Below are 27,986 nucleotides of genomic sequence, written 5' to 3' on the forward strand. Positions count from 1 at the left end.
GAAGCTCGCGGCATACGACGATTCACCTTTGTCGCGACATTTGATCCGACTAGTTCTAATGTAAGTATTTAAAGTGCGGATTGCAAAAAAGTGAGGGATTCCTTGCATTATCGAATTTTCTCCCGGCTCTAGACGTGACACGGTGGGCTGTTGCAGGGCGCCGGCGCTCCCACCCACCCCCACCCTTCCTCCCCGCCCTCGCCCACCCGCCCTAGCGGAGGAGGCCGACCAACCCTCAGTAGCCGCTCGAGCCCCGAGCCGACCCCACGCGCCCGTGCCGCTCGTCAGACATGTCACCAATATTGTTTACGCGTATTTAGATTTTCCAATCGTAACATTCAGTTCGAACTCGCGCGGAAATTTGGTGAACAGCAGGATGATGACATAAATATCAATCAAATTGATCGTAATGTAATTCTTCTTGTTTTGATTGAAATGATACATCTAAGGAAGTGAGGAACTGGAGCCGAGGGACGAGGAATATCGGTGAGAAAGGACATTCAGTGAAAGTGGAAGATGTGATACGGGAAGCTGTCAGTATAAGATCGAATAAAAATGAATTTCGGTAACGAATTCAATATCTCGAAGAGAGTTTTTTTTTAACATTTCATTTTGGATGATTTTATCGAAATAAAAAGTTCCGAAAATCGGAAACATTTTTTTAAAAATAAAAGTTATCGGAGTTTCAATAATGAAAGGATTAACATATAACGTGTTTCGTAAAAGCGTACGGTATATCTCCAAATTAGCGGTTGAAGTTTGTTAACAGATTGTAAGAAGCGATGACAATAAACACTCTCGGAACAACGTCGAAAATCGAAGGCGGATAATGTCACGGGCGATCGCACCGCGGAGGCAGCAGTAGCGAGATGAATACCCGCCTGTGGTCTCTGTGGGTCGGGGGGCTGGTGCTGGGGCTCGTGTCCCCCTGCCCGCCGCCGTGCTCCTGCCCGCCGCCCGCGCGCAGCCTGGCCTGCCGGGGCTGCCCCGCGGACTACCTGGCCGTGGGCGCCGACACGCTCTCCCTCGCCGTGTCCGGCTGCAGGGACATCCTCTACCTCCTGCGCCTCCACAGGCCGCTTCCTCCGGACAAGCGCGTCGGCAACTTCTCCTTGCGGAAGTTGCAGATAACGGATAGCTTCATCGAAAAAATTCCGGAAAGCTTCGTGAACGGGGATTACGCTATTCAAACGCTGGTGATGTCTAATAATTCTATCGAGACTATAGACCCCGATCTCGAAGCGAAAAATTTAACTTTCTTAGACTTATCGCGAAATCGTTTGACATTCATAAGAAACAATACTTTCACCCGCATGAACAATATAGTGTTTCTCGATTTGGCATCGAATCGAATAGAAAACATGTCGATTCGCGCATTCGACGGACTCGGCAAGCTCGTTCATTTGGATCTTTCGGGAAACAACCTGACTCTGTTGATGGACGCTATTTTTGTTCCTTTGGTATCTCTTCAGAGATTGAACATGAGTTACAATAGACTAGAAGCGTTATCGGATAAATGCTTCGGAAGTCTTCTTTCCCTCCAACAACTCGACGTGTCGTACAATCAGCTCACGAGCGTCGCTCCGGGCACGTTGCAGTTCCTACCCAACCTGGCTAAACTATTGTTGGCCGATAACCCTCAACTACGCCCAGACGCGCAAATTTTTGTGGGTACAGGACGTAGGCTGCAACAAGTGGACGCTTCTCGCACGGGACTCAAACGCGTACCTGAAGCTTTGACTCATTCCGTGCGCTACCTGAGTCTGGCCGGAAACAGAATCGCGACTTTGCGCTGTGGCGATTTGGACGGATACCCATTACTCCATATGCTCGATTTTGCGGACAATATTATAGAGAACGTCGAAGACGACGCCCTAGGCAGGTTGGAGATGATATCTAGATTATATTTAAATAGAAATAAATTACAAGCGGTACCTAAAATGCTTCCAGATAAACTGTCGTATCTCTCCTTGGATACAAACTCGATAAAGAATCTAACTGCGGTTGATTTCAACACACTTACAGGGTTGAAAGTTCTATTACTGTCTAACAATCTGATAGCCTACATCCAGGAAAATACATTCCTTCAATTGATATCTCTCGAGGTATTGGATGTTTCGAATAATCCTCTGAAGACTTTAACGCCCAACACTTTTGCCGGACCCGTTTCGCTAAAAGATTTTCGTATAGCGTACGTAGATGTATCTCCGCCCGCAAAGGATATTTCCTTTCCGGTCCCATCACCGGAAGGGATAGAGAGTTTACATCTTCAGCACAGTCCGGGCCTAACGCGAGAACTAATGGCGGATGCCGCGGCGCTAGCGGCTATGTCGAGATTGCAATATTTAGATATGAGCTTCTCGGACATCACGAACCTCAGATCCGACCTTTTACACTTCCTGCCGCAGTTAAAAATGTTGCGACTCGACGGAAACAAAATGAACTGTTCGGACTTGGGCTGGCTCGGCCAATGGATGAGAGATAATTTGCAATCCGAATTCAAAACCGTTAAATGCGCATCACCACCTCAGTGGGAGAGTAAATTAATAATAGACCTTCCGCCACCTTATAAAAGAAGTATTATTCACACTACACAAAAGCCGGATTCTTACACTTCAGAAATTCCAAAACAGAATAATTCGTCACCAAACTGTTCAACTGGACATACAGTCAATATGGAAAATGGACAAATAAATTACAACCTTTCGGGATGTCCCGTGGAACAAATTAAAAATATAACGACGATTCCTGATGTCCATTTAAAGCAATCAATAGTTAAAACGTCTGTGATAAGTAGCGTTGGATCCAATCAGATTGATAAATTACGAAAAAATCCAGAAGACTTCAGTGACCATGTTCAAAATATTTTAAACGAGCAAAAAACTACTGATGTACAAAGCGACGTACTTGCGAATACTAAAAAGACGTATGAACTAGATATGAAACTGAGATCGATTATAGAAAAAGATAACACGACCGATAAGACCGCTTTAAATATTAACGAGAGAGGAAATAAAACCAAGAAAATAAATAAAGCAATATTCAAAAAGCCCATCGAAAGCGTGTCAGATAAAAGTAAGCTCGTTGAAATATTTTTGCAACTGTCGCATATTGAAAACAATGGCATTAATGCGAGCAAACAGCACACAACAGCGACCAAAGAAAGCGTTTCTCCGTGTATAGAGACCGGAAATTTAAATGGTACGGAAAACAAAACAAAATGTTCGCAACATCCGGAAATAGCTCCGGTGCCTTCTGAGAAAAGCGAAAATAAAAATATCAAACCAGGAAGATTTATTTATCGGAAAAATGGAAACGACAAGTCGAGCATTAACGCGAAACCGAGAAAATCTAAATACGTGTCGAGACCGACCGATCGTTACAACGCGACCGATATTCGCAACGCCAAAAACACGGGAGCAAACAAAACGACAGCTAAAGCCCGTCAACTAGCCAACCAAACTCGGGTAATTGAATCACTAGACTCGCTCATACCCCTACATGGCAATTTGTATCAACACAATTTGCACGGTCCGACGCTCTCGGACACCGCGCCGAACGACAGGATGTCGAGAAGGAAAACAACTGAAGAGGAAAAAGATAACGAAAAAGCCAAAGGATTAAATTCTAAATTGAATGAAAATATCGCGAAGATCATGAGTGGACAAAACGAAGCGGTCGAGGAATACAGAAGAAGTGGAATAGATGGAGACGTAAGCCAAGGATCATCGATGGCGACGTTGGAAGATGCTGGTGTTGGTGTGGACAACGCCTCGGAGTTTCTACACCAGACGTCCAGGTTCAGAGCCGAGGCCGGTGGTGGGTCCAGCCTGGGATTGGGGGTGCTCGTGGGGGTGTGCGGGGCCGCGTGCGCCGCCCTCGCGGGGGCCTGCCTGGTGCGCCACCGGCCGCGGGCGCACCGCCGCCAGCGGGGCCCCGAGATGATGGAGGTGCACACCATCACGGCGGTCGGGGAGCTCTGGTGACATCTAAGAACGGGGGAGCACGTTGCCGACATCGAGTACGACTCCCTCACATAACGAGAATGTAAGTTTCTTTTACAATTCATCGACTTTCATAAGAATAATAATCAAAGGTCGGTTTTAACGTGCAATAAATTACTAAGCCAGTTGGAATAGCGAGACGTATTTAGTAGTAAAAAGTACGAAGATTTTGGAGTAAATTCAATATTTACGTTTAAATTTTTGCTAACCCTAGAATACAAAACAATCGTAAAAATTACGACGGCAAAATGACGTTCTTGAAAAAAACAATGTTCGTGTCATTCCCGCGCCCCCTGCTAGACAGAACCTTCCTAATGTGCTTTAATTTTTTTTTTCATTATTACGTGATCTATTAAACCCAAAGAATATTACTTTTGAGTACCTACTTCTAAAATAATAAATGTTTTTAATTATCGTATTTAATTTAGTTTTATTTCTATGTCGTATTTTTTATGAATGTCACTCGTAGGACAGTTTAGTAATCTAGGGTTAATCTAACTGAACTTTGAAAACTATTGACCTTTTTTACAGATAAAGATTAAACAATACTTGTTAATTATTTTTTTATTTTTTTTAACATAATTTTTAAATGATATTTGTATTTAAACGCGAGAAACATTGACCGTATGGTATATTCATTGTATGTAATGTAATTAGGCACGGAAAAAAGAAAACGAAGTAGAATTTCACTTTATTTTTCAGTTCCGTCACACAAAAAGAAAACCCAGACAAAGCATCATGTGAGTAGTGCAACAAAAGAAGAACAACAATGAACAGTGAATAGGAACTCTTCCAGAATTTGTGAATATGTGTAAAAGCAAATAAATCTAGTCTTATAGCGTGTATATTTGGGTAGCGTCAAACTGTGCTACTGATATTTTTTACAAAATTATTACTTTGTAGATTGTAAATACTTAGACTGTTATGGATGTATAAAGTAAAAATATATGATATTATCGATTAATTCTGTTAATGAATACATCAATTCGTTACAGTTTAAAGGACTTAACGACAAAATCGAATAGAAACATATAATTATGATACAAAAAACCCGAACAATCCGAGTAAAATCCCATACACAATCATACTCAATAGCATGTTTAAATTGTCAATAACCTGATTAAGTTCTAGAAACGCCAAAATTACATTGATAGGTTACCAAAATAGCAATAAATGTTTCTGTAAAGATTTTGGTAAGGCCGTAAAACAGTAAAAGCACAATAATGTGGTATGTGATGATAAAAGGCTCTTTATAAATAACACAATTCCTTAAAGTGTAGAAATTTGTGAAAGATATTTTTTTGTAAAATATTACGAATTTGTGTGTAAATAAAATCATTTCCGGGATCAATCTAAGCGATTCCGCAACTCTGTGTAGAAATGATCCGTGAATATATATTTATATGAAGATAATGTATGATTGCGAAAACGCCAAATAAAGTGTATGATTTTGATTAACATAGTATATTGTATTTCATTTGCAAAACCTAATAAACCCAGGCATTATATTTTAATTGAATGACAAATGTTCGTGAAAATAAAGTCTAAAAATGAAGCAACGGTTGGACAAAATTCAAAACGACCACCGAGGGAATAGGCGAAAAATGTTATATCTGTGCAGCAATGCGTATTTCATGCCGTGGCGCGGGTTAATTTGTCAGTTTTGTAAAATAATTACAGCGAACGGAGAGTGACCATTTTGCAGCGATATAACTGCATAATAAAGCAGAAAAATTCTCACTGTGGTAAAAGGATACAACTATGCATCGGTGCAAATTAAAATACACAGGGCCGATCGAGTGATGCATCGCTTGAGCATATATTTTTAATACTTAATATAGCCAGATTTATTTTTATGTATTCATTAGGGTACATACATTAAAATATCAGACAAAATTTGCAAACATGATTTCTTTCTAAATAAAATGAAAATATTAAGGAAATAATATTCATGGTTATGTATTTCATCGCCAAAAAAGGCTTCTAACGGCTGGATTTAATGGTTAATTAGTTAAATAGTCAAACTTAAATACCCAATATTTTTATTGGTACTGTATAAAATATTTATAATCTGATGGAATTTCGTAAAAAAAAAACCATCAAAACATAACACAGGGTGACGTAACAAGGAACTGCAATTGATAAATACAAATATTCCTGCTTTTCTGTTCAATTAAGTATAAGCTGAGGCGGCCAAATGGCCGATATCACCTTCCGCAAGCGTAATAATTGCATTCATATCAATAATTTTTTTTTTAAACATAAAATGATAAAACCTTGTTATTTTCATTAGATTCGTCAACAATTGCAGTTTTGTTGCGCCATTATATGGAAAAAATATAAATATGAAGGGATGTAGAACAGTGCTCATTGGTGAATTCTTTGAGACGCGTCTAATATTACACAACCAAGCAGCAGTTAGTTCCCGAATCTCAGCTATGTGACGCTAATGAGAGGGCGAAGTGGCAGAAAGCATCAGTAATTTCACGATGTACATTCCAGTCGTCAAAAGGGATCATTAAAATATTCAAGCATGAAATTGGTGCACTGTACTGTTCCCCAGGGATGTGGTTTATATCCTTTCATGCCTCGCTTCCTGGCGTTTCTAATGTTACAGACGAGTCTTGTTTTAATACCAACCCTCGTAACGAAATTAAAATAATGGCTTTAAAAATAAGCGTCATGATATCACTTCATGTCATTATATCTTATACATATAACATATGTTGTTTTTTTTCTGCATTCATTTTTAAGTAATATATGATGAGATTATAAATAAAACACTTGTTTTTCCCTTTTGGATATTAAATTACAACACTATCCTTATCATTCATCGTATTAAAAATTAAGTATTATATTAAAGTGGTATAACACAAAGTGAACGATGAATGATAAAGAGAGTGTTATATTACCATACCTCAAAGTGTATAATGATTTTGATATACAAAATATATTAAATTATAACCACTAGTTTAGGAAGTTACAGATGCTTCTATCTACAGGTTTGAATACAACTATAAAATAGTTTATTTATTGATTTGGCGTTTAATTTGTAGAACTCCATTTTAATTTATGTATTAATTTTAAATCAAACACAGATTTTTTGAGTCTACTAAGTTGTATTTTATTAACAAAAAACACATAAAAAATTATATTGTGACAATTGTTTCGCCTTGTTAGGGCATTATCAAACGAATGTTCGTTTGATAAAATTTATATTGTGACAATTGTTTCGCCTTGTTAGGGCATTATCAAACAAACATTCGTTTGATAATGCCCTAACAAGGCGAAACAATTGTCACAATATAATTTTTTATGTGTTTTTTGTTAATAAAATACAACTTAGTATACTCAAAAAATCTGTGTTTAATTTAAAATTAATACATAAATATAAAATAGTTTATATTCAAACCCGTAGATAGAAGCATCTGTAGCTTTCAAAACTAATCGTTATAAAATAATATTAAAGTAGTACATAAAAACCAAGTGTTTTATTTATAATATCATTTATTAAAACTTAATTATAACGTGAGCAGGTTTCGAAGGTAACAGCTTCTTTCTCAAAACTTACTATTACTTTTGCACGATTTACTTACCATTATAAAAAAACAACAGTATAACGATTGAAGGAGCTTGGGTAGGAAATCTCAAGTAGCTTTTTTTGTATTGATTGGCAGATACAGATAAGGAAATCAAAGATAGTTGTTGATTGGAAACTTTTGAAAAAAGTACTTTAAGATAAATAATTTAATTGGTTATTCACTGATTGTAATAAAAGCTCGTTTGGCTACCGTGTTGGAGGTCCCGGAATCAATTTCTAGAAGGGTCAAAAAAAAAAGATTTTCACTTAAATATTTATTTGGTATCACCACGCCTGGACTGTTACAAGAAGCGCTGGGCCGATCACCTTGCCTTAAATAAATAGGTGACCAAGATAACACTACATCGATACGATTCAGCTCTCTACTCACCAATGGATGAGGAAATTAGTGCAACGCGCACAGTTATACCTCTACCGTCTTTAAAATAACTCGGCGATGAATTCAATTTTCAATTTTATTTATTCAACAAAAAATAAAAAAATATATACATAATTATATATGAACAGCATTTCTATATTGCATTTAAAAAAAATCATTGGTTAACTAGATGCCATTTACACTACGACATCCTCTCGAAAGCAACGTTAAGTATACTTTTTTTTGTATAAATAAAGGGAGAAATATTTGTATTTTTATTATTAACAAAAATACTTCAATTTAATTTCAGTGAGCCTAGGCGGCTCATTATTTTAAAAAAAAAAGTATTAAATAGTGGGTTCGAAACCAGAAACTTTGACTCGAGAGTCCGCGACACTAACCACGGGAACACAAACCGACACTATATTTTGTGTAAAATTGGCTTCGATCGTAATTAGGCTTCTTACATCAACGGGTATTAATAAAATAACTTAAAATAGTAACATATTTAAAACTCCCACTGCAGAGAAACGAGGCATTATCATTATCTCCACAGTACAGTATGGGAGTGCAAACTGCGGTATGTAAATGAAGTAACACAGTGGCATTACATTGGGAATCACTAGTGCATGGTTACGAGCGCAGATACCGACACAAGTGGCTACATAAGATGATACGTAGTACGTCACACCCTTGGGATGAGGCGCTGAATGGCGTTCGGGTATTATCTGACGAGAATCTAATTACAAGGGGATACGACGGATTGCAATTAATGGGTAATCAATATAATTCATAGATTCAAACGCGTTATTCAAATACTCAATATGAATTGAATATAATCGGAAACAAAGGAGGTATGACAATGTATAATGTTACAATTCAATAGCCTTCATATAAGTGAAAACTCTTCATCAATTATATATAATTATGATAGAGAAGGAAGTTAATATGTAAAAGTAGCCACTTAAAATAAAAATCAAATAGTTTTTTTATGACGTATTTTTCAGGTAGGTAGGTTAAAGACCCCAGTAAACATTTTTTCCCTTTATTTACGGCAGTAGCCGATTTGTACATTAAAAAATTAATACACGTATTGTTGTATAGAATAATAATTTCTTTTAAGTATATTAAACAAGGATGAACATATTAGACAAGGAATATTCTTGGTAGAACAGCATTTTATACAACACAATTAAATAAAAACTATATAGATTTTCCGACATCTTTCCATCATCGGACTGGTCTTCCAGACCAGTATAATTTGATGTTTTAGCTTATTTATCAAGCTCTTAAGTTCGAGGTTTCAAAAAAGAAGAGAAAAAACAAAAATATAAGAAAAAATGTATTTTAATATTTAGTGGGTTAAACAATTCATGTAGAGAGAACATATCTACATATGCATAAATACCGCCCATGATAAAGCGATACCTTATTCCCCAAGTATCCCAAATTTTCAGGGGACACTAAACACTGTATAAAATCGGGATTTATATAGGTAGGAAAATTCAAACCCTCTTGAATATCGCCATAATAATAGTCATATTTTACGTTGATAACATAATTTTACTTCATATTATTTTTTGACATATCATCAAAGATGAAGAAGAATATGGAAGTCTGGGCATTTACGGGGCTTACGACCGTCATAGGCTGGTTTAAGTGATCACTTTACACACGTGTAACATTCACCAATTCTACCCATTATTGACAACCACACTACTCAAATTCTTGGAAGTTCTATATATATGAACCAATTTAGAAACCTTGTTCATGAATCACTAGAACTTCACTAGAGACATCTATTGGTGAGATGTATCTTTGATGATATATCTTTGATGATATATATATTGATGATATATATTGATATATGTATATTGATGATATATATATCTTTGATGATATATCTTTGATGATATATATATTTGATGATGTATCTTTGATGATATGTCAAAAAATAATATGAAAATAACTCCTGTCATTGGAGATAATCCAGATTTTGTGAACAAGTATTTGGACACACTCAAAATGTTGTAATTTTACTTCAATGTGGGCATTTTTTTAAAGGTGTGTATTAAAATTACGTGATTTATTATTAGATTAAAACCAATATTTTTAGCTTTTCCACTTTTTTATTTGACCAGCGACCGGGTTTCGTCGTTACCGACATCATCAGACTGGTGAGAGGCTATACAAATTGTTATGTTATATCGCTCACTCCTTTCAAGAACGTCATAAATCAAAATTCGTCAATTTTTAGTTGTGCATGTTTTCGGAATGCCCAGAAAATGTACTATATCCCAGCAAAAGCGGCATATTTTAAACTTAATATTTACCCGCTCTAGGGCAGAAAGTGTTGTTTTTGCATTTTGAAGAAAAGGTATTGTTTAATTTTTTTTTTAAATAAAATAAATATTTTTCAAATGGAGAAAAAACCTTCTAGTTTCATCTCAAAAGATCTGTTACACAGTAAAAAGTTTAATAAGTGGCTTGATATGTATTTTTAATACATCGTATTATATTTTTAAACTTTAAAATCGTTCTCCTGAAAAATCAAGTTTTTTGATTTATGACGTTCTTGAAAGGAGTGAGCGATATATAAAAGAAGGCAGGAGTTGATAACCATGATTTGATATAATTTTATGAGAAATTAATTTAATTTGAGTGAATTTAAGTATTGAATGATATTAAAAATATTTTTTATAAAGGTTTTTTTTTGTATTGAAAGCACGATTTTATATAAAGTTATAATAGATTTGCATTTTTTGTAAATGAATTTAAATTATGTAACGAAGTATCAGGAAATGCTGGTTGACGGCTCCTTCCACTACGCTGTGGTTGCTGGTCAAATAAAAAAGTGGAAAAGCTAAAAATATTGGTTTTAATCTAATAATAAATTAAAAATGCAATTCCATCACCAAGTGTCAGTGGATAATATAAATCTATTAAAATAACGTGAGTAAGGATCTCTCTTATAACATTTTATAAACGATATTTATGAATGATAAAATTCTTAAGTATTGCTAGCTATGCATAAATCACGATCTTAACATAACAACCGAGTGCAGTGTTATATTGACTGCGAACAAAAATAGTTTTAGTAGTTTATAATTTTTACTAAGACGACTCCGTGTGAGTGTGTCTTTTTTATGACTGACTTCGTAATTTGCGTGTTTTTTTTTATCCTACCGGACGTCGCACGAGGACCGCATTTGGTTTCTGTGAATGCTCACCGAGGCGTATAATAAAGACATTTAAGGTGTTCATTAGAATTTTTTTCTTTTTGAGTTTTATTATTCGAACACAGAGGATTATAGGAAAATATTGGAAAATATTTCGCAATTAAAGTGTAAAAAAAAACATTTTGGCTTAATAAATTAATATATCGACGAAAATACAGAAAAACTCATTGGACTAGTAAACGTTAATATGAAATGATATTTAGAAAAGACTGCATACGAGTATATTAGATATGGGGTAATGCGTGCATATGAGATTTTACGCGTACATGGTAAAGTATTTCATACGACAAGAACAAATGTTGGAAATTTCATAATTGAATCAGTAGTGGTCCAATCTATCCATTTTTTATTTAAGTTTTACTCGGTAAATACCATTCTTCCTTGAATCTGTTTGCATTCCACGTAATTTTTAAACATACGGTGTTTTCGAAAATAACCCGGAATGCATCGAAACACGAGTCACAATAGATTTTTAGGAAATAGTGATATTTACCAAGTAAAGCCTAAAAAATGCTGGAAAGTCTGTTTTAGGTGTTTTCACAAATTATAGTTCGAATCCCGAAACGAAAATTGCTTTAAAAAAATAGACAGAAACATCGTAAAAGCTGACACCGTAAAAATGGGATTAAAACGTGTTGTGGGGTAAGGGGGGAAGGCAACAAAAAAGATGAATCTGGCAGATTGCACTTTCAGTATGGGGCTCCAACCATTGGAGCTCGTGTTCTGGGCATCACTCCAGCCCCGAGAGCTTCAAAACGGATTGAGTCGAAGATACGATCTACACTTCAATCAAGCTACAGAAGGCACCCTCCCTCGTACATTATTAAGGTACCCGGGATACGAGTGTTTGTGCAGTGGTGCACGGATCGCAGTTATGATTCTTGCAAATATTTGCCTCGTACCGTAAGGGGAAATGAAAAATCCCCTACGATTCGGCGCGGCTAAAATTTGGCGGTGTTCACATAAACGTAGTCAAACTGGGCGCCGGAGCAGCGACAGCCCAATTGTTGCATTTTAGTAAATCAGAATAATATTGGCGTATTTGTAAAACTCCATAATTTACATTTTTAATTTTTATATTTAAACACTGATTTTTAGAGACGCATTAGTTTGATAATGCCCTTCACAAGGCGAAACCATTGTCACGATTTTTATTTTTATTTGTAAACGTTAAAAATCAATACATGTTCGATTTTAATATTTATATTAAAATCGAATTTGTAGTAATTTTTAATTTAATTTTTAATAAGTATTAAATTATGCAGGACAAGTTTATGTCAAACTTAACGCGAATTGCAAAAAACGCTGGATGGATTAAAAAATATAAAATGGAAATTTGTATTTAACTTAAGTTTTACTTGGCAAATACCACTTAATCTTAAAACCTACTAGGACAAGTGTTTCAGCATTCTGCATCATTTTCAAACACCGTGTAAGTAAATTTATCGCAAGACGCTTAAAAGTTGTACGTAGTTACAATTATAATTCCAACACTACAAATTCTATTTATTGTTTTGGCATTCGCTTTGTGGTAAGTCATGATGAAATTCAAAGGAACACTTGTTTTTTTTACCATTTAGTTATATCTACTTTATTTTTATAAAAATATTCAAAATAAAATATGTTAAATTTATTACATTTTATATAAATATATTATAACTCAAGTGGTAAAAAAAAGTGTTTTCTGATAAATTACTACACATTCTTATGAACCAAAATCTGAATCAGTGTTCTTCCTCTTTCTCAGTTATTTTGGTGAAGCTTTTGTATGCCCTTTGTCTGAATTAATCTAACATAAATAAAACTAGTCAGAAAGGCTTTACATTTTAGGGTTTTTGGCATGTAATCTGTATTCCCCATATGGTGCGCTCCCAGAGGCCCCACATTACATTAGGATGAAGGCGTTTCATTAACATCATAATACGAACCGGGACCGTTCGGGCCCCTTCGCCGTTACACAAATAATCATCTGCACTAATTGTCCGACTCTGCCGCCCTTCGAGACGTGGAAAGTGACGTCACGGCGATCTCGAGCGCCGTTCGCGTAAGTGTCCCATCTCTCGTAATTGGTTTAATTTACAAGAAACGTATTTGCCGAGCGTCGCGTCTTGATGAGATTCTTTTCGACGCACAAAGCGGGAATTTCGTGTCGCCGCCCGTTTGTGTGAGATATGGATTTAATGAAAGAAAATTTCAGTCGAGTCGGATTTCTCGGGCATTTGGAGCGAATGAAATCTTGTAATTAAATCATATTACGTCCGTTTTCTTAAGATCTTTTTGTCGAGCTCTGTGGTATTCGAGTTAGTAAAGTATACGCTGTTAATGCTAACAATATTAAATCGTACAAAAAAAACTTTGTAAATAACACTATTTCATAAAATCTGTTGCAACACTATTTATGTTTGAAAATGATTTGCAAATTATAATTACAACCATGTACAACTTTTTAGAGTCTTAAATATAACGTTCAAGTTCACACCTTTAAAAAGTAAATGAGAAATTTTCAAAAATTTATACTTAGCTGAGCTAATAATGAATTTACTTATAATTCTTACAGATTAAAATACCTCAACTATAAGTTTATCTTGAGAAATACATATATAATACATACAAATCAATTATATCCACGATTGTCTTTGAAATTTCATTGCGTAACTTAAGGACTTTACATTTAAAAAAAAAGCAGATAAGACAGATCCCACTCAATGCATCTTACCCTTTTTACAATTAAAATCATATCATTCAGTAAATAAGCTGAAATTTTCTCTAGAATCTTTCATGTATCAAAAACCTAAAACGAATGCACACGCATTCGTTAAACGTTTTATTACTTGATTCGGCAATCACTCCTCTTTCCATTTTTAATTAAAAAAAATATTGGTAAATACCGCTATTCTAATTATGGTAATAATTTCTATAATATAGAAATATGTAGTAATATTTATCAAGTATTATTATTTTTTATAACTTTTTTTACACAAGAACCGTTGTTTTTAAGAGCGATGAACACATTTTGAGCAAAATATTTTCATAAAACACTTTTCGCGATTTGTGAATTTGATCACACTGTGCGTCGCTCAGGCGCATCCGTGAGTAGGAATACTAATTCGGGTCAGCCCGTGCTCGACATGGGATCCAGCCGGAATTAGGTAAACAAGGCGATGCAAGGACTCCTAAACGAGGGGGTGTGTTTATTACAATATTATCACACGCAATCCTAATGATGGTCACTTTTAAACCCTTTTAATTCCACGTCCAGCGTGATTCAGGCGCACACGACTGAAAACAACTAATGAAAATTTTCAGGCGCATTAAATAAAAAGCTTAATGGTGGAAGCTTGCTCGTTGCACAACGGCGTCCTGATACCAACCCTAATGGACGGATCTGAAAGAATTTGGCAGATAATATGGTAAATATTGCCGAAACGAAGAGATTGGAGTAGGTTCTGATCATTTTATTCTTTATATGTTTTTTTTTCTGTTCAAATCAAATATTTTTATTTTATATTAGCACTTTTAATCAATTCATATTTTTGACTTTTATTTTATTTTTTCCAGTACCTTTTATTACAATCTTAAATAAAATGTATACCCTCACACAGGGCATGCCGTTGTGGGATTTTTTTCTATATTTTAAATTCTTTTGCATTTCACAATATACATATTATAATAACAAATACATAATATATAAAATACTAATACAAAAAATATCCCACAAAGGTATGGCCTGTGTGTGGATCTTTTTTGTATTATTAAAATATAATATTTTAGTACTTGTAATTATATTATATTGCGAAATGAAAAAAAAAATTGAGTGGCATACAATGTTGATTTATGTAAATTTATTATATTACCTTAGTATATGAAAAGAAATAAGTTGGAAAAATGAGGATGAATGTAGATGAATGCTATCGAAAGGCGAAACACTTAAGACGAATTTACGAGCGACGATATTCGTTAAATAGATGTTCGAATGGTGAAATAAGGAATGAATAAAATAAGCACTTTTGACAAAGTTAAGAAAGGTGTGCTGAGATGGTTTTGACCCTTAAAACAATGAGAGAGGAAAGAACGGCAAAACAAATATAAGAAGTGAACGTAGTTGGAAATAGAAGCAGAGTAATGCCGAGCTAAACTTGGCATGATCAATTACTAAGGATTCTTGAAAGAAGACAGATTAAGAGTCGGAATAATCGTTGGGTATGTATAATATAAGTAGATGCATGAATGTGGAAGAGGCAAAGAATGTTTAAGTAAGAGCGGTGTGGTGTTCTATCGTCTCTGCCTGCCCAGTGAGGAGGCGTCGTATTTGTAAATTAATTAAAGATTAGTTTTTAAATCAAATGAAAAAATGAAAATAAAAACCCAAAAAGGCAAATGAACGATTGTTCTTCAACGACATTAGCGGGTAAAATGAAATATTCCGGCATAAGGTATTCACATATTAAAATATTGATAGAACAAGGGTCCACATTCCGAAATATGTATATTGTATAATACAGGTGTGTATGCATAGTTGGAAAATGAACAGAGATCGGTACAAAGCGCCGGAATCGCTTAATGCACAGCGTCAGACACCTGAATGATTAATTCCTAAGGGCTACCGTTTCCTTGTAATGTAGGCACCACGCCCTTCCGGCAACTTTGAGGGTCAATTATTTAGTATTTAATATTTCACCCCGCACTTGAGCGATCTTGAACAACCCCATACGCACTCCACACGCCCGCGAGTATAAATCTTTAGAGACTTCAGAATTTTTGTACGTAAAATGAACAATATATAAAGAAAATTGAGTATTGGATTCGTTCATTCGCTTACAATAAAGCCTTGAAATTTCAATACATCGTTTTATCCAAATAATACGCTGAAAAAAGGGTAGCGTTAAATTATTCAAGACTTCTCACAAAGAACGAGATAATGTATGAATAAACTATAATTGATTATCAGCTTCGGAGTAAAGTAGGTGAAAATTTTCATTTATTGATTTGGCAGTCACTTTGTACAAAATATGTATCCATTTTTACTTTCAGTTTTACATGGCAACTACCACTATTTCTTTAAACCAATGGTGACAATCTAAATTTTAGAGCTGTGTCCTTGGGACGTTGAAGGAACAAGAGGGGGTAGGAGCTGTTTCTTATTTTATTATCAGTGAGAACACAGACAATAGGGGAGAGGTATTAGTCATTGTCATATTATTAATTATGCTTCGCACACGGTGTTTGAAAATGATGCACAATGCATCAAAACACATGTCACAATTGACTTTTTTAAAGTGGTATTTACCAAGAAAACTTAAATTAAAAAAGAGGATTACTATCTGAACTCCGAAATTAACTCAAATAAGGGAATAGATTTTAAGAAATAGTATTATTTACCATGAAAACTTAATAAAAAAAACGAGTAAATCTCTCTGAACTCTGAAACTAACCCAGCACCAAATAAAGGGACAGAGTATGAGTTTTGTATAAAACATGTGGGAACATTAAAGATTTTAACAATGTTCAGATGAATAAAATGCCAACATCGACCATTATTTGCCCGTCGCGGCTTCCCTCAGTGCTGCCAACGGGAGTGGTGACGTCAAAAATAATAAAATACATGGTGTTTTATTATGTTCTTATCACACCAAAAAATATAAATTAACCCAAAATTTATTTAAACATTCAAACTAAAGGCGACTGAAAACACATTTTCAATTCAAATCAACGAAACAAAGCTGAAATGAAAAGGATTTATATACTACAGGGCGTCGACTATCTCAAAGTAATTCGATTCTAATTATATATATAAGTTCAAGTTCATTCCGAAAGCCTCAGAATATCTGTTAAAGCCTTCTCCATAGACAAAGGGTCAGTTAGTTTATCTTGTTAAACGTTCACTATGGTATTCACAAGGAATACTATATAAATACTTGAACAGATCGATGGTGAAAATATAATTATATTATTTTAATCAGACAACAACGAACTGATAAATATAATAAACGTCTAAAATTAGTCTCTCGAAGAAAATTGAATTATTCTTAAATTTAATTAAACTCCGTTCTTAATTTAAATCAATATTGACGAAAATACAATTTTGAATCATAATAAAGGCGGTATTCGTTAATGCTGTGAAGTCTGACCTTGTTATGTCCGTAACAAGATACCAATATCCTGTTTCTTTCGTTCAATAATCTAAAATAAATTTTCGCTCGAGACATGTATGCCAAAAAAAAATACGATAGAACGTATCCTTTTAACATGGCGATTGATAATGAATCGTTTTGTTAAACGAGACTTCTTATGAAAATTAATATAAATATCTTTTAGGAATCAAATTCAGTAGATCGTGTTGTGATTTATTAACAAAAATGTTTATTACATGAAGCGAATATACTGAGCATAACGATTTATTTCTTGAATGTTTTTCGCAGATACTTTGTGGCACATTTTATGAACTTTATAAAATTAAATAACTTTGTTTTAACCACTTTTTTATTATAAGTACACTTTAACCTACCGGTTTTGACAAGAACCTTGTCATCATTAGGGTTTATTAAATTCTAAAACATTAAAATACTCATAATGAATTACATTCCCTTACCAATAACTTAATGCTAAATGTTATTGTTTGTTGTTATTTGGAGTTGCTACGCAATGCACAATAACATTTAGGATTTAGTTTTTGGTAAGGGAATGTAATTAATTATGAGTATTTTAATGTTTAAGAATTTAATAAACCCTGATGATGACAAGGTTCTTGTCGAAACCGGTAGGTTAAAGTGTACTAATAATAAAAAAATGGTTAAAACAAAGTTGTTTAATTTTATAAAGATTCATTACGATTTATATTTATTCATTTTTAAAAACGTTTCATTATTATTCAATACGATTCTACGACATCAGTATTGTCAGTAGCCAAAATATCCAGATTATTTTAATTTATTCAAAGTTTTTTTTTGCCGATGAAAAGCAAAACAATAAAGTTAATTAATGCGTTATCTTTTTACCGTAATTCTAGCACTGGATAAAATTAATGTTTTATCTGCGTAGCACATTATTTCATCTTTACGACTGGACTTAAATTCTAATGACTTTGGCATTTTTTAACCGGTTGTTGATTCGTATTGTCAGGAAATTAATGTTACCGATTTTATTTTAACAAATATTATTTTTTGTTACCAAAAATAAGTAAGGTTAAAGTTAGTTATTATACTGCGTTCTTATAACTTTTTGTTGCCCAGGTTAATTTATTTATATTTTTGGCTGTCGAAGCAGAAAGTATCATTGAGCAATTTATAGAAATGCATTAAATAGGAGAACACCAATGAATTTAATTGAGTTCTAAATAAAACCGCGCATTTAATTTTAATGTTAAATTTAATGTTAATTAACATATTTATGAAATTTCGTAGTTTTACACGCATCGCGGCATATATGAGATAAATTATTGTTAAATGTTCGGTTTGGAAATCCACCGATAAATCAAAGAGGACTCGTTTGGGAGAAAACCGCGAAACGGTAAATACATGTTGCACTACAGATTCTGAATTGAAACATTTCGCAGGACGGGCGCTGCATAATTTGATTACTGCAAAAGCAAATGGTATTAACGTTTATTACGAGGCTGTGCGGAATTGTATTGATGTTTGAAACGCATGTGGTCCACGTTATGTCCATCAAATAATATAATTTAGAACGTAAGAGATTAAAATTTGCTACGTACTAAAAATAGTAGAATTTATCGAGCTTATCTTCAATCCTAAGTTACCAAATAATATCCCTTATAGTAGATATTGAAATTCGTTACTTACTAAAATAAGTGGAATTCATCTAAAATTTATAAAACTTATCCGGATCTCTAAGCTACTCAATCATGTCATTCAAAACATGAGAGATAGGAATTTTTCACGTATCAAAAAAAAATATCTATAATTTATCAAATTTATCTGAATTCTTAAGCTAATAAATAATGTATTTATGAACTGTAGAGATTATAAATAGTTACGTACTAATAGAGTTCAATTTATCTAGAATTCATCAAACTTATCTGGATTACTAAGCTACTAAATAATAGCATTCAGAACGACAGCAAAAAATTACACGTAGTAAAAACAATTTACTTTATCTGGAATTAATTACATTTATCTTGATTTCTATCAACTAAATAATATCACTAAGAAAAAAAGAGGTTGAAATTTTTTACGTACCTACTAAAAAGAATTCAAGTTATCTGGAATTAATCACACTTATCTGGATTATTAAACTCAGTTTCTGTAAGGACTCCTAAGTTTGGTAAGCGATGCATATGATTCGGGCTATTCTCGTCCCATGGTATGGAATAATAAGGAATGTGTAATTGCGATCCCAGGTGTGATTTCATATCTAACTTAGCTAATTATAAGAAAGTACCTACCTTTTAAAAATTCAATTGAATTTGTGAAGCACACGTATTTTTTTCGTATAATTATACTTTACAAACGCAAATATTTAAGCACAAATTTCATTATCTCGATAGCAAATCAAAAATCAAATTACGTTTGCACATGCACAATATTATCGGAGATGTTGGTCACACTGACGTGGTTAACATAACAATGGGTTGTTGAGGAAACGCGCTTATTTTACGACTTAATCACATGAGAACAAATACTTAGGATGCAGTCCTGGAATCACTCGATACAAGAGAGTTTACGAGTCTCGTAACGTAAGGTGTTAAAAATTGCGAAAGTTGGCACAATGACAGGTTGAAGGCGATTGACATAACAGGGTGTTGTTTTTTACTATTTTTATAAACTATACGTACACATGTTATACAAGGGTGGCTTCAATAATTGAAACCACATTTTTGAGCTGAAAATTGTACGATTCGGTGTTGGCAACGCCGGAAATGTATTATATTTACACCTCCACTAAAGTGACAGCTGTCAGGTACCTCTCTCCCTCCCTTCCCGCCCTATTGACAATGGTGCATCGGTTTAATTTACCCTATCGCAGAATACAGAACAGTGACGTATGGGGTATGGGTTCGCACAACGCGGGCTTGTTAATAAGCGTGCACTATCGATCTGCTCAGGATAAAGGACATAATATACACCAGCGCTGTGTGCAATCTAGCTCCGAATACAAAACATCGCCATTCTCACCGATTGCTTTGAACGAATTCAAAGAAACTTTTTGAATGCCTCAAGTACAAGTCGAAGAAGTTATTTTTTTCTCTTAATGTAAATAACAGTGTTTTTTTTATTTTAATATTAGTTACTAGTTCTCTATTACTTTAGTCTTTAAGTCATTGTTTGTGTTCGTCTTAAATTATATTTTGTTTTTTATTTTTGGAAACATTGTTATTTATTTTATTTGTTGTTTTCTTATTATTTTTATTTTATTAAAAGTAAAAGAGGTAATGAGGGGATCCCGAGGGGTGGGGACGAAGTGTCGGCCTCTGTCCGTACATCCTCCTCCCCCTCATTAATTGAATAGAGCAATATTTATTTCTTCAGAAATATTTTGAAGATTTTCCTCTATGTGCAGCTGACAGAGAGTCCCTCAGGACTCTATAACTGCAGCGGGTGGATGGTGGGCTCAGATTCCAAAAGAAAAGTGGGAATATAGTTATCTTGATTACATATATTGGTATCATTGACTGGTTTGAATGGATCTTAAGCTACTAAACAATGTCATTAAGAACATTAGAGATGGAAATTCGTTACGTACGAAAAGAGTTCAATTTATCTAGAATTTATCACACCTATTTGGATTCCTAAGTTACAAGATAATATTATTTAAGAACATAAGAAATTGAAATTCGTTACGTTCTAAAAGAGTTCAATTTATCTAGAATTAATCACACTTATTTGGATTCCTAAGCTACTAGATAACATAACTAAGAACATAACATATTCTCTGGCGCTGTCCTAGCTGCCGGTCCTGTTTTTATCCCGCTCCGGAAAAAAAATCATTTGTTCTGGACTCTCTGGTTCTTTTAATTTATATTTTACATAATAATTTTCTTTATAACATTAGCCTCAGTTTGATTGAAAAAAATAATAGTTTTGCTTGTAAAAAACTGTGTTTTGTGAAGAATTATCGAAAATATTAACTTTATCTTTGTCAATATTCAACAAACGTGTTAAAAGTGCGTTCGATGGTTATGCGATTCCCAGACCCGAGCCGGAGACACCACGTGTGACCAGTAATTTGACGCTCGACGGACCCAAAGGAAAGTAATCCATCAATATAACTTTTATTACTGTTTTGTCCAAAAATGAACAATGCTTTGACTTTATTTTGTCCATGCCATTTAAGTAAATTGCTTAAAACGTCGGGATATGTGTATGGAGGATAGTAAATCTAGGATTGTTTACACAGTAGAGAACCTTCTACAGTTTCAGAATCACACCGCAATTAATACATTTAATAGAAGTAACATACTTAAACATAATTTAAATTCAAATAATCTTTATCAGGAAAGATACATCCGGAAAAAAAGATACAGAGGATGTCGCGGAGGCAGAAAGCATAAAGATCTACCGGAAATCTTAGATACTGTAGGCATTGAAAGTCAAGGAAATGCGAAGCCAAATAGGCATGTAGGTAAAGCATATCCAGTCTCGATTGGTACATGGAACGCTCGCTCAATTAATAATAAGATCGATGACATCTGTGATATAGTAGCGGACTATAAAATAGATGTTTTGGCTATTACTGAAACGTGGCATGAAGATAGCAACTCTGTCACCATTAAACAGCTCCGTAGCAGAGGTTTTAATATTATTGAGCGGGCGCGCAGGTCCGAAGATTGTAAAAAACGTGACGACCTTTCGTGGACAAATCATGGCGGAATAGTTATACTTACAAACAATAATTTTAAACTAATGAATATAAGACTACATTTGTTCTCGAGTTTCGAATCCATTTGTTGCAGAATAACAGTAGGAAGTAAAAATTTTACTCTCATAACAATTTATCGGCCCGGCTCTAAGGCACCGACTACTAAATTTTTTTCAGAAATAAAATCCTTGTTAGAATGGGCGGTTACTCGCACAGAATTATTAATTATAACTGGAGATATAAATATTCGTTTCGACCGTGAAACAGATTCAGCGACCAAACGCTTTAATGTACTTCTGAGTGATTTTGATTGTCTTCAAGAAGTAAATACCTCAACTCATAACGCAGGAGGTATATTGGATGTTATAATACGACGCAAATGTGATGAACATATTGCAGTCAATGTAACAGACATCGGACTGTCAGATCACAAACTAGTACATGGCGAAATCAATATCGGCAAACCCACCCCTATCTACAGATCCTTCACATCACGGTCGTGGAGGAAACTAGATATTAATCAATTTAAGACCGATATCTCGAACTGCTTAATTGGTCTGGATACTGATCGTAGTTCCAAGAATGTCGACCAGCTGGCTGATTTGTACAATGGTGTACTTTTCAGCTTGATAGACAAACATGCGCCTTTAACCACGAAAACCGTTCGTAAAAGGAAATCAGATGCATGGTTTGACGAGGAATGTCGACATGGAAAACAAAAACTACGGCGTTTTGAGCGTAAATATAGAAAGACGCTATTAGTTTCAGATCGCTTAAAGTGGCTCGAAGCACAAACCACTAATAGATTTTTGATTCAATCAAAACAATCTGCATATTGGTGTTCGAGAATTAGAGAACATAGGTCGTCTCCGAAACTCCTGTGGCAAAGTCTGCAATCTGTCCGCGGAGATTGTGAACTTAAAATCAACACACAAGCCACTGCTTCCGAATTCGCTATTTTTTTCAAAAATAAAATCGAAAATATTCGGAAAGCAACATCATTGGTTAAAAATCCAACAATTTCCTGTAATGCCTTGCAGTATCTGAAATTTTTCGAGTCCACAAATATAAGTGAGGTAACAAAACTTATTAATGCTTTGCCCAATAAACAGTGTTTACTGGACCCACTACCGACATGGCTTTTGAAAGAATGTGTTAACGAGATTGCTCCATTTATAAGAGATCTTATAAACATGTCTCTGGAGAAAAGCATTGTTCCAAGGGCCATGAAAAAGGCAAACGTTACACCACTAATAAAAAATTCTCAGATGGACTCCGAGGACCTTTCAAGCTACCGCCCAATTTCCAACCTTCCTGTCATATCAAAAATAATAGAGAAAATTGTTGCCCATAGACTGACAACGTATGTTGAAAATAGCAAGTTGTTTTCAGAGAGGCAATCGGCATACAGGCGATACCACTCTACAGAGACAGGCGTAGTGAGAGTACTGTCTGATATAATAACTGCTGTGGATGCTGGTGACCTTGTTTTGGTTTCCTTTTTGGATATGAGTGCTGCTTTCGACACGGTTGATCACAATATTCTGCTGGAACGCTTGAGGAAGACATACGGCATCTGTGATAAAGCACTTGCATGGTTTTGCTCATACCTTCGAGAACGTGAATATTCAGTCATTTTTCAAAAAGTTAAATCCCCTTATCATTCCGTCTCTACTGGTGTACCCCAGGGATCAGTCCTAGGTCCTCTTCTATACCTTCTATATACGAAAGACATAGAAAATATTATAAAGTCACACGGATTGTGGTCTCACTGCTATGCGGATGACACTCAAATTTATTTTTATTGTAGGCCGGAGGAAAAATATAAACTTGTTGACTCTATTAATAAGTGCATTGAGAGAATAGGAGAATGGATGGCTGAAAACAGATTGACGTTAAACCCGTCCAAAACGGAACATCTCTGGATAGCCACACCTAAACGACAGAATTTGATTGATAACACGACACCACTCAATCCAAAGAGTACAACTACACCGGCCGTCAAACTGCTCGGCGTGTTCTTAGATTCTGATCTCTCCCTTGAGACTCAAATTAGCAAAACAACAAGTACATGTTTTTATCAGCTAAGGCAAATTAAAAGCATTCGCAAGAATCTGCCAGTTGATGCTGCCCGTCAATTAATAAATGCGTTTGTAATATCGAGAGTAGATTATTGTAACGGTATATACACGGGTCTACCAAACAATAAAATGACTCGACTGCAATCAGTGTTAAACGCAGCTGCGAGACTAATTTTTGGAATTTCTAAATTCAGTCACATCACCCCACTACTTCACAAACTCCACTGGTTACGCTTTCCCGAAAGGGTTGAGTATAAACTCTGCCTACTCATGTATAAATCAATACACAATATGGCTCCAGAGTATCTTAAGGAGCTGTGTATTCCAGATGAATTGGTTGATAGACGTCTCACGCTTCGATCGGCTACAACATCTGCAATGGGCAAAGTTATCTTACCAGCTCGCAACCAACGCACTAAATTTGGCGAGCGTGCCTTTGCTGTTGCAGGACCGACGGCGTGGAATGCTCTTCCACCAATGGTTAGAAATAGTGAGAGTGAGATGATCTTTAGAAAAAGACTAAAAACACATTTGTTTGCTAAATCATTTCCACCATAATATTTTCCCCAATTCATTCACAGTGAAGCGCCCTTGAGGTATTTTTTTACGAAAATGGCGCTATATAAGTTATCCAATTTTATTATTATTATTATAACAGATTGAATTTTTTACCTACTAAAATAAGTGGAATTTATCTAGAATTTATCAAACTTATCTGGATTCCTAAGCACCTAAATAATATCACGAAGAACAATAGATTAAAATTTGTTACGTTCCAAAATAAGTGGAATTTATCTTAGATTTATCAAACTTATCCGGATTTCTAAGCTACTTAATAAAATCATTAAGAACATTAGAAATTTAAATTTGTTACGTACTAAATAAGTGGACATAATGCAGAATTTTTCAAACTTATTCGGATTCTTAAGCTACCAAATAATAACATTTAGTACATTTTAAATTGAAATTTATTACTTTCTTAAAAGAGCTTCATTTTTCTGGAACTTATATCCTGTGTAAAATTTATCATAGGTACATTGAAAGCTCCCAACCATATTCCCGGATCTGACACAGAAGCTTCTAGGCTTCCTGACATACCTCTCTCGTAAAGCAATTATTTTATGAACTAAGTAACCGAAAGTGTAAGAAAATACTGAACTAAATTGTATCCTGAATTTTCTGTGAATTTACATTAGCTAGCTTTTAATGTTACTGTCGCTGCCAATCTTAATAAATACAAAATTCGAAAACAACCGCCAAGTTTCTAGAAGTGCCCCAGTGTAGGCAGTGAAAGGGATTAGTTGTAGTTATTCAGTTGGGCAAATCCGACTCCAACCCGACGTTAGTCGGTATACAGACACCTCCACAACCCCGACCAGCACAGTAGACACGAAACAGTGCCAAGGCATTTGCAGAAAGTGGTAGGTACAATAGAAGGTGAAAAGATTTTCTTCAACTTTTTGTTTGATATTACTTACTCATTTTTTTTAATTTTTCTGCTCACAGATGCTAAAGCTATCCAATGAGAGAGAACGCTTCGGCGAGCTTTTCTCGTTCTCCAAAAGCACGAAGGAGATATTAGATCTTAGATGCGATACCATTTATATTGTATTTTTAGCTGTTGACGAGAATATCAGTAGTTCTCAAAACTAGTCATGTTCACAAAAATAAACTCAAAAGTTGTCTTTTACAATCTTCTTCTTCTCTAGCCTTCTGTTCTTTACTGTTTGATATAGGCTTTTTTTCGTATCCTTCCATTATCTTTGGTCGGTTGCTGTTTGCAGCAATTTTAAACCCCCGACAGCGGCAATGTCGTCGGACCGTCTGTTTTGGGGTCTTCCGACCTTTCTTTCATTTATTTTTAATGAAATCTCAACAAAGGTGAAGAAGAATATGGAAGTCTGGGCATTTACGGGGCTGACGACCGTCATAGGCTGGTTCAAGTGATCACTTTACACACGTGTAACATTCACCAATTGTACCCATTATTGACAACCACTCTACTCAAAATCTTGGAAGTTCTATATATATGAGCCAATTTTTGAAACATTATTCTTGAATCACAAGAACTTCACTAAGACATCTATTGGTGAGATGAAAAGAAACTTTTTAAAGCAGAAACTCTTTTATTAGTAATCTCCAAAAGTCTCCATCTCAAAAAATTTTGAGGTCCGTATTTTGATATTGATTTTTTTTAAGATTTTAATTTAGATAGCACTGGATATCCTCGCTGTAGTAATTGAACATACACATTGTTGTACGTCCGTGTGACGCTACATTGTAGTGCAGGGGATGGATCATGGGGTGGCCTCATTTCCCTTTGTTTGTTAACCATCAAAAGCGACATGGTAGCAAGTGTCAAAGGACAAACTATTGATTGAATGTACAGAATAGTGAAACAATTTACGAAAAATGCGTGAAGTCAATAAATTAAAGCTTTATTTTTGAAAAAAATGTTTTATAAAGTCAATAAAACAACATTATATCTTACACATTTTGAGTGTTTCCAAATTCGTGATTGGCTTCTGGAACATCCGAAATTTGAGTAGTGTGGTTGAAAATTATGTGATACATTGGTGAATGTTTAAAGTATCACTCAAACTAGCCTATGATAGGTCATAAGCCCTGTAAATACCCAGACTTCCATATTCTTGTTCATCTTATTCATTGATTTTTATCCGCAATCAAATGGTGCTTAGGGTACCGTATGGGATGACGCGGTGTTTACTCTAGCAGTAGTAATTTTAAGGCAATGTGATCCTACGTTCCAGGGTCGATAAAAGAATAGAATTTTCAAAAAAATTGAAATGTGAGAATAAAATTGATATATCGGAATAGAAATGGAGGAGTAATGCAAGTAGGAAAAGGAAAATTGCTATAGCACTGGTACAAGATTGTGAGACATAAAACATTCTAAATATGTAATAATTATTCCTCAAACAACTAGTATTAATTAATGCAATTATATATTCATTCGATTTGTATGAAAAGAAGTCCAATTATTTGGGTTAAAAGAAAAAACCTTTAAAGCTGACGATTATTTGCTCTTTCGCTTTTATTTTAAATGATCGAGTCATTTACCGATAAAATGTCTGAGTTTAAACGGACGAAAAATTAGAGGCATTTATTTCATTAACAGCTTCAAGCATTGATATTGAGTACCGCCTATGATTATTACACTAAAAACTTTTATTTTACGAGGATAATACTAGTTATGGCCCCAAGTGACACAATTTAGTTTTGGGTTTTATTGATTACAAAATATATGTAAATAATTAAATATTTCGTTCATTTATAGACGAAAAAAAAACATTTAAATTTATTTTTTACTAGGTAAAAACTACTATTTCTTAAAACCTATTATGCCACGTGTTTCGATGCGTTCCACGTCATTTTCAAACACCGTTTATGAAACTAACTCTTAATTAGAGTTGTGTCCTTGGGACGTTGAAGGATGAAGAAATGGTAGGAGCTGTTTCTTATTTTTATATTTTTTTATCAAAGGCAATAAGGGAGAGGCTTAAGTCATTGTGATATTGTTGAAATTTAGACCTAACTTCACATACAGTGTTTGAAAATGATGAGGAATGTATTGAAACACATATTTCAATATATTTTCAGAAATAGTGTTATTAACTAAGTAAATTTTAAATACCCATCTATCAAGTTAGTAATCTAGGAATAAAAACACAAATAATCTTTAATCTAGTTGTATTCAATAAAATATTCAAGGCCACTTATTCAGGTCTGAAGAGGCTAAACGACTTTGTAATGATCGCGTCTCGAAATATGCCCAAATTAATATATTTTCCCATCCTCAAAATAGGTTAGGATTATACTTTAATTTTTAAAACAATTTAAGAAGACTACTAACAAAGGAATTTATTA

The 27,986-nt window shown here is 34.5% G+C and overlaps 2 protein-coding genes across 2 annotated transcripts in view; one reads left to right on the forward strand and one right to left on the reverse strand.

Annotated features, from left to right (window-relative positions):
• Window positions 1-27,986, reverse strand: part of timeout (circadian regulator timeout) — a 304,829-nt gene that overhangs the window by 176,474 nt on the left and 100,369 nt on the right. The window lies entirely within an intron of this gene.
• Window positions 264-5,469, forward strand: 2mit (leucine-rich repeat-containing protein 2mit). The gene is made up of 2 exons (XM_088262544.1): window positions 264-4,047; window positions 4,707-5,469. Exon 1 carries the CDS (start codon window positions 870-872, stop codon window positions 3,984-3,986), a length of 3,117 nt encoding a protein of 1,038 aa, XP_088118670.1. The 5' UTR covers window positions 264-869; the 3' UTR covers window positions 3,987-4,047; window positions 4,707-5,469.

Source organism: Brachycentrus maculatus, unplaced genomic scaffold (assembly GCF_059751285.1).
Source record: "Brachycentrus maculatus isolate JH-2025_06_01 unplaced genomic scaffold, ASM5975128v1 h1tg000183l, whole genome shotgun sequence".
Taxonomy (NCBI): domain Eukaryota; kingdom Metazoa; phylum Arthropoda; class Insecta; order Trichoptera; family Brachycentridae; genus Brachycentrus; species Brachycentrus maculatus.